This window comes from Mercenaria mercenaria, chromosome 13 (assembly GCF_021730395.1).
Source record: "Mercenaria mercenaria strain notata chromosome 13, MADL_Memer_1, whole genome shotgun sequence".
Classification (NCBI taxonomy): domain Eukaryota; kingdom Metazoa; phylum Mollusca; class Bivalvia; order Venerida; family Veneridae; genus Mercenaria; species Mercenaria mercenaria.
This window is the reverse complement of record NC_069373.1, coordinates 46,337,127-46,346,459: the sequence shown is the minus strand read 5'-3', so window position 1 is coordinate 46,346,459 and position 9,333 is coordinate 46,337,127. Positions and strand designations below refer to the sequence as shown.

General features: G+C 33.1%; 1 protein-coding gene across 1 annotated transcript; it reads left to right on the top strand.

The window, feature by feature from the left end:
* Positions 1-510: 510 nt before the first annotated feature.
* Positions 511-2,779, top strand: LOC123528517 (alpha-2A adrenergic receptor-like). Its single transcript, XM_045308279.2, has one exon. The coding sequence runs from the start codon at positions 780-782 to the stop codon at positions 1,971-1,973; it is 1,194 nt and encodes a 397-aa protein (XP_045164214.2). The 5' UTR covers positions 511-779; the 3' UTR covers positions 1,974-2,779.
* The last annotated feature ends 6,554 nt before the right edge of the window (positions 2,780-9,333 follow it).

The window sequence follows — 9,333 nt, the reverse complement described above, 5'->3', positions numbered from 1 at the left end:
TAATTACTTCCTATCTGTATTTGAAACACAACAAACCACTGTTTTGAAATATTATTTCTTTCAAAAGAAACTGTTCTCTGTTCAGATCCATTTTTATATAGTTTCCAGATTTTCATCCATCCATATACATGTACCTACCTCTCACTAAACATCAAGGACACGTAAAGGTAAGTGGGCGTTCTGTATTATTACTAGTACTTTAACAACTTATTTCCGTCACTCAAACGAGTTGCTGTATTAAGTTAATTGAACTTTACCATCTTAAGTTAGTCCAGAAAGGCAGTACTACTACTTCTTCCAATTCTTCGATCTTCCTTTATGAAGGGAGTGTATATATAAATTCAGACAATGCATTTTTGAGTATCGTTTTACGTTCTCATATATAGAGTTTTGATATAAGGAAATAAATGTCACTGTAGTTATGTGGTGGGTAAAATTATATTGTTCTGATTTAACTTCCTTATTTTTTTTCCTACCCTGTTACATGTTGAGATAATTATTTCTATTTTACATTACATGGAAGCAGTGTGGTTTCTTTACAATTTCCGTGAAAATAGCTATAGACAGAGTTTTAATAGTTGACATATTTATTGTTATATTATTTGATATACTGAGATAGTGTTACAAACATTGGAACAAACAGTATCAAGTTGTTTAAAAAAGATCTCTGAAAATAGTTGTGAATGTACTGAGACTGGACATCTTAGCCAGAAAAACATAACATTGATGTCAGTTTTTGTTTGCAAAATAGAAGAGAAAATCAAACTGTATGTAAAACCATGGATTCACATAAAGACAATTCAATTTTGAATAAACTGAATGACGAAGAAGTGATCCGACAAATTCCGCTAATAATATATCTGACAATACTTAGTATATCTGGGATTGCTGGAAATTCTTTGGTGTGTTATGTATTTGCAAAGAAGTGTTCGATTTCTACATACCACATTTTTATAACTGTTCTTTCAATAATTGATCTGTTGACATGCTGTGTTGCTCTGCCGCTTCAACTGAGTTTGCAGTTTTGGCAGTATACTTTCGACAGTGTATATCATTGCAAGTTCGCGTTATTTCTAAATACATGGACAACAATTACATCTGTCGTGCTATTGCTCTGCGTTGCCTTTGACAGATACCGCAGGGTGTGTGCACCATTTAGTTGGCAAGTTTCGCTCAGAGCGGCAAAACGTATATGCGCAGTTTCACCAGCTATTGGGCTTGCATGTTCTTGGATTTCTCCAATAATCTATGGTATACAGAAAAGAGAACACAGTTTTTATAACATAACAATATCTCGATGTGGTGTAACAGAGGATATGAAAGAAACATTATTTCCGCTGATAAACAATATAGTTTTTGCAGTTCTCTTTCTAGGAGCTTTAACCGGTATCATCAGTTTTTACTGCCGTATAACAGTGCGTGTTAAACAGCAGATGAAATGGAAATACAGGTCTAAGGGTGGAATTGAAATCCGTGAAAAAGAAATCGAAATGACTTCTGTATCTAAAGAAACAGTTGAAAAACAAACAGACGAGATATACGGATTGGATAGTACCACAGCTGAAGACAATGATACACCGGATTCCGTTTCAACAAATAAAGACAGAGGGATCAAACAAGACACTCTCGAGATCAAGAGAAACTGGAACGACGACAAGAACAAAACTTCATCTCCAAATGTTAATTTATCAAGGTCAAAGAGCAACAGAACGACATTGATAATGTTAATAGTTTCCATAGCCTTCATAATCTCATATGTTCCACTGATTTCGTTACTTCTGATCCGATCATTGAACAAAACTTTCGTGGCCTCTTTGAATGATGTGGATAGATCCGTGTATAAGTTTTTTCTGAAGTCGTACTATCTAAACAGCGCTGTCAATCCTGTGATATATGGAATACTTGATGCTAGGTTTAGAAAGTCATGTAAATTACTATGTTCGCGTAGGCACGTGTTGAAGATAAGAAAATAATGAAAGGTTTACAAATCGAGGAACAACAATGAATACAATTCTAAAAGAAGTATCAGTTTATTAAAAATGCTTGTAGTGATTCTACTCAAGTTTACTTAAGAAATAATATATTGCGGAACCAAGTTTGAACATGTCGAAACAATACGATGAGGTTACACGCTTGCGGAATAATTTAAGGAGAGCGTTGCACGAGCGGCGTATAACCGACTCGTATTGCTGAGATATATTTTATATACGATTTTGATTCTAATATGTATTTTACGTAAACATGTAGAAGGCACTATTTCATGACGCATGTGTAGCGCCAAATAGAGCAGATCAACGTGACGTCAACGGGTAGCAGAGTTTAAACAAAGTTAAAATGCGGGAAGTACCATGACCCACGGAATATCTTAGGAATACGTAGACGTCAAACGCTAAATGATAGATAACAGTGTATGTGAATTTAGTGTAACACCGGTCTGTCATATTAATTCTAAAACGTATTTTATATAAAGTTATAGATCAAATGTGGTAGCAATATTTCTCGGCGCCTGTATGGTGCCAAAAATATGTCGACCCGACATCAATTGTTTTCGTGTTTTAACAGGAATGTGCTTGGTATTTTTTTTTTAATTTAAATTTAAATTTTAGCGTCCGTCTCGCTATGCACCCTGTATCAGCAGAAAGAAAAGAAGTAGTACTGTTTTGTTTGTTTGGACTTACCAGTAGAGGTATCCGAAGGCAGTGAGAGGGTTTGCTTTAAGTCTTTGCAAACTTTAAAATTTGAAGATTTTCGGGTACATTCATGTATGACTCAGCAAAAACTGTCATTGAATTAATAAATCAAACCAAAGAGTATTGCCAGACAGTTAAAGACATATCCCGTTTCCTCATTCAGTCAGTGCATGTCGGCAGCAGTCAGTTTTAGTCGGTTATTCGATTTCAACTACACTTTGAATGAAACATTATTCGTATCCGTTTATGTCCTTGTCCATAGGAACAAGAAATAGCATATATGCAATCACTTGAAGATATTAATTAAGGATATTGTAATTGGGTTACTGATGTTAGAAAACTTTTAACTAATTATGGATTTGCAGATATTTTTAACGATGTACACAATGTAAACATTAATGTATTTGTGCAAGTATTTAAATGTAGAGTTATAGATACATTTAAACAGGAATGGTTTGCATCCTTAAGCAATAGTACTATTCTTGATATGTATAAAACATTAAACTATGGATTTCAGTATGAAAAATATTTGAACATGTTACAAAAGAAGAATCGTTTATATTTTTGTAAGCTGCGTATGTCTGCCCATCCTTTAAGGATCAAAACTGGCAGACATGCAAGAAACATTACACCACGTAATGAACGTTACTGTATATTTTGTAACCAACTTGATATTGAAGACGAGTATCTTTTTGTTTGTATATGCCCATGTTATACTCTTATTAGACAAAAATACATTAAGCGTTATTAATATATTCGCCCATCTGTGTTCAAATACCATCAATTGTTAAACTCTGATAATAAGTTTGAATTGATAAAGCTGTGCAATTATGTCAAGGAAGCATTATGTATTCGTAATGCTATTTTAGATAATTCTGCTTAATATATTCATCGTCTGTTAACCATATCATATACTTCTAGCTTCATATTATTATCATAAGTATGTACATGTTCAATTCATATTTCTTCTATCATATGACTAAATGTTTCATTTGTATGTTACACTATTACCGTGTATATACACGTGACATGTTAAAACGTTTAAAGATGTGTTAAGACGATGTACGTGTGTATATGTATAAGTCTTAATAAAAAAAAACTGTTCTGTTCTGTTCTGTTCTGTAATTGCTCAGTCATGTTAAGTAATGCCTGACCAATTAAATTATAACTCTTACAGCAAAGCAATTTTCACACTTTTAGAAAACTATCACTTTTATTTAATAAAAAATAAAATAATTATTTAAAACACAGTGAGACAAATGACAAGTATCTTTTTATTCAATTATTATGATCTTTTTATAAGTAACAAAATAAAACCAGAAAAAATGATCATTGTAATTGAAAAGTGCCTGAATGCATTTTCTTTTATTTTTAATAAAATATCCAGCAATAAAGAGATATTATTATAAAAAAAAAATGAATAAAAACACTGTTGTATCTTATCACTTTGTTTGTTTAGCCCTAATTTAATCAGGCTTTCTAAACTCTTATAAAGGATGAGAACTGATTTGCTATAAAGGTGAGAAATATCACCTGCAATTTATGTACTGTACAGTAGCTATACAGTAGCTTATAATGATAAACAGAAGCAGGCCTATCAATAGTCCAGTCTTGTATATTGGCTCTACTGCCAATACGCAGACCTTATCATCCCCATAGGCCACATACCTGGCATACCAGAATCAGTGTCTTTAAAATAGCAGATGCAAAGACGTTACAGCTGTGTAACGTATGACATTTGCAATTTACGATAAAATGTCATTTAGAATGTCAAATAAGAACCAAAAGTCAGTTTTGAAAATTAGCTGACTGACTACAGAACTTCTGATCGTAGTGATGATAATGTATTAAACTTTCACGACAGATATTTAAAAGGTGAATTTTAGGAAATTTTCGATGAGTCAGACAGTGAAAGTTCAGAAAAAGAAGTCCTATAATTAAAGCCAAATTCGAGCAGACGACCATTTCTTCTGTTGAATGCTTTTTAAGCATGGTTTCGATTATCTGCTTTCGTATTTATTCAACTTCTTGAATACTTGTATGAATACAGTTATTTGGTTAGATACTTGGAGTGAAAGTGATATTGTTCCTATATTCAACAGAAGGAATGGAAAGAATCCATTTAATCACAGGAGTACTGCTCTTCTTCAACAAGCTTAATAAATGGGTAGAAAACTACAAAGAATACACTGAAAAGCAGGCTGATTTCCATAAAGATACGAGTAGGATGAAGTTACTCCAATAATGAAAAATTGTATTGTGCTTTCGTTGACAACACGAAAGCTTTCGCTTTTGTTAAGGGGTATTTTATGATTGTCGGTATTAGATGGAAAATTATCAAATATTTAGTAAGGGCAAAAATGTGTTAAATCAAAATTAAAGTAAATGAACACTATCACTGACAGTTGTTTGTTGTTTTAGGAGTTAGACAAGGGAAGGTGTATCTTCCCTTCTTTTTAGTATGTATTTTAATGATATAGAGCAAACCATTGTTTTAATAGGAGCAGAATGCACTGATACAGGAACACTGAAACTGTTTATTCTTGTACGCTAACAATATATTTTGCTTTCAAAAAGGTGATGACCTGCAGCGTCCAATCGATATCTTAAACAAATATCGCTTTAATTGGAAACTGTCTGTAAATCTGAAGAAAAGTTAAAGAAATCAGACGCACGCATACACGCAAAGACACGCGCGCGCAAGCACGCAAGCACAAACACACACACACGCACGCACGCACACACACACACACACACACACACACACACATAGGTGTTTAGAAGAGCTGGTAGGCTTCCTTAAAACTTACACTGCTGTAGCAATGATCTAGTTAGGAATTGTAACCAAAAAATACTAGGCAAACGAGGGAAGTTATAATGAATATGAAATATGCTTTCAGGACAAGCTCTTGAGACAATTTTTAGCTAAAAGATATCCCCCCATGGTCTTTTTTCACTTAACTATTTCATCTTTAGGTATTTACTTCAAATGTATAAAATCCTCATCAAATGTATTTAATTTTACTAAATATATAAATTACGTTTGTATAAAGAGCTACATTCATTATTAAATGTCATTTAGTAACAGCTGCGTGTTAAAAACAGTTTTAGCGGTAGTGCACATTCTATAAATATATACAGTATGTACTGTTTCATACCTAATGCATTGTACTGTTAATACACATATAAATATTAAATTAATGTTTACATAAATTATATAAAGTAATAGGTCATTAAATATGAAATTTGGATGTAGCATACCTTTAATAAATGCATACCCTTTGCACCGAAACTCTTGCTAGAACTGTTTGATTAGAACTGTTTGATAAGAACTATAAATTGCACCAAACTTAAACTATTCCTCACAGATCATTTGCTTTAATAGTAATGGTTTGAAAACCAAATTGTTGTAAACGCACCCTAGGTGTTAAAGTACGCAATGAGAATACATTTGTAGAATTTAATTTATGTTTAGACCTATCACTATAAATTTCTCAGAAGACCAATTACAGATATGAGTGTCTTCCATAGCCTATTGGGTAAAATATATAAAATTCTTATTATCAAAAACAAACTTCTATGAAATGTGACTTAATCACGATATTGGAAGTGTCAACATTTTTTCATTCACTTGTAAAACAACGTTTAACAGACAATAGGTACTTTGTAAACGTACATCTTAGTGAGTCTTCCTGATCTCTTGTTATGGTTGTATAGCAGCTGTTGCGGGTCGTGTCAAAATATAGTAATATTATTTTCTACAAAATTGGACTGCATAAACAGATATTCGCCGATATTAGTTTGATACACCAGAATTTACTTGGAAACTATTTGTAAAAGTACTTAACTTACTCTTTAAAATAGAAACCCCTTTTCACGTTGTATGTATGGAGCTTGCCAAAAAGGATCGAAATGTAGATATCAGCCGTAATGTAATTAATAACATCTTACTCAAAGATCTGACACGTGAAATTTGCTATTACATTACTCTGTCACAGTCAAGTCTGATATATGGAAAATTATAATACATTCATATTCATGCTGCAAATATGGCCAGATAAGTAGCTTAAAACTGATAGTAGGTGGTCTATGAATGTGCACATCAACTTCTGCATACCAAAATATTCGTCAGAATCTGTAGTTTTCAGAACTGCCTGATGCCAGTTTCTAGACACTGGGCAAATTCCTCAAATTCAAGATGGCTGCCAAGATGGCCGCTGATACATGAAAATGACATCCTATATATAGAATCGCAAAATAAAAGCGTTCAAATGTTGTAAATGCATTTGGAATTATTATAAAAGAAGTTATAAATCTACACAATTATATGCATAAATCGATAAGAAATAAAAATTTTGACACATTTTATACCAATTTTATATGGAATAAAATGTGATAAATACTATTTTCTGAACATACGGTCAATATACTTTGTTTATGTGCTTCCATTTACTGTTACTGTTGTACCTTACACTATGCAATCCCGAGTTGATCAAGTGATAATATATTGTAATAACATTATCATTTTGTTAAAGGGTACATCTAGATTATTGAAAACATATATATTTTAGTGGGTGGGGTAATGCAATATAAAATATATTTAATGATAGGTGAAATCAGAAACAAATTAATAATTATCTTTTGTAATGTATACATCCTTCTATATATTATCATTATCAAAATAATGTAAAGTACGATATATATATTTAGACGACAATGTAAAAATATCAAGTTTATTTTAAAAAAATGGCCGCCAAGATGGCTACCTCAATTTTTTTTAACTGACTTATAGTATATACTAGCAACAACTCCTTTGAAGAATATGCTTCAGCTTGTTGATTTCTTCACGTGATACCAGTTGTACATCAGTTGATTGTTCAAATGCATTTTGATTTACAGAGTAGATTGTAATGTTTTCGGACATTTATAAAATAAATGAAACAGCATAATGGTGTATAAATGCATACCAGATATAGGTTGTAAATGTAAATATTTGTATACATATCTAATGAATAAATAATTATTAACAGTAGCATGTTACAATATTAGCTCATCTAAGTACAAAGTGCTCAAGTTCAGCTATTGTGACCGCTGAACTAGCCGGCGTCTGTCCGTCCACAATTTCCTATAAACCACATCTCCTCCTAAACCACCGTGCCAATTTTGATGAAACTTCATAGGATGTTCCTTGGATAGCAATTTTCAAAATTGTTTAACGGAATATATTGAATTCCATACAGAAGTCTTGTTGCTATGGCAACCGGAAGGAAAAAATTTAAAATTCTTCTCGTCCAAAACCACAGGTCTTCTGGCTTTGATATCTAGTATAGCATTATCTAGTGCTCTTCTACCAAGAGTGTTTAAATTGTCCATCTAAGGTAAATATAGCCCCACTCTGGGGCCAATTGGTTAATAAATACGTATGGGGGAAAACTTTTAAAATCTTCTTGTCCAAAACTGAAGGACCCTGGGCTTTGAAATTTAATATGTATATATATCATCATCTAGTGGTTCTCTACAAAGATTCTTCAAATTATATCCATAGGATCAAATATTGCCCCGCCCTTGGGATCATATGGTTTATACAGACTTATATAGGGAAAACTATGCAAATCTTCATGTACAAAACCACGGGGCCTCGGGCTTTGATATTTTGTATGAGCATGATCTTGTGGTCTTCTAACAATATTGTTAAAACCAACTCCAGGGGTCAAATATCGCCCGCCCTGGGGGTCACATGGTTAATATAGACATTTTTAGGGAAAACTTTGAAAAAAGTTTGGTACAAAATCACATGGCCTAGGGCTTTGATATTTGGTATGTAGCATTATCTAGCGGTTCTCTACAAAAATTGTTCAAAGGATCCATAGGATCAAAAATGGCCCCGCCCTTGGGGTCACATGGTTTTTATAGACTTATATTGATGAAAAACTTTGAAAATCATATTGTCTAAAACCACAGGGTATAAGGCTTGTAGTAGTATGTAGTATCATTTAGTGGGCCTCTAACAAGACTTTTCAATTATATCACAAGATCAAATATGTGGCCGGGGGTCACATGGTTCATACAAACTTGTATAGAGAAAACTATGTAAATCTTCATGTACAAAACCACAGGGCCTTTGGCTTTGATATTTTGTTTGAAGCACCATCTAGTGGACTTCTAACTATATTGTTCAATAATCTCCTAGGGTTAAATTTGGCACCGCCCTGGGTGGCACATGGTTTATATAGACTTGTTTAGGGAAAACTTTGAAAATATTTTGGTACAAAATCACATGGCCTAGGGCTTTGACATTAGTTATGTAGCATCGTGTAGTAGTCCTTTACCAAGATTGTTCAAATTATACACTTGGAGTTAAAACTGGCCCCGCCCCGGGAGCACATGGTATAAAACGACTTCGACAGAGAAAAACCTTTACAAAATACTTAAATCATACTGACTAGAGTAAAGATATTGTGTATGTGGCATGCTCTTGAGGTTCTCTACCAAGATTGTTCAAATCACGACCCTGAGGTCAATATATGCACCAGCCAGGGAGTCCCTTGATTTTCGTTGATATGGGAAAAATCTTTTTGTCCAAAACCATAAAGCCATTTGGTGTTTGGCATTGTCTACTATCAAATTTGTTCAGTGCATGACT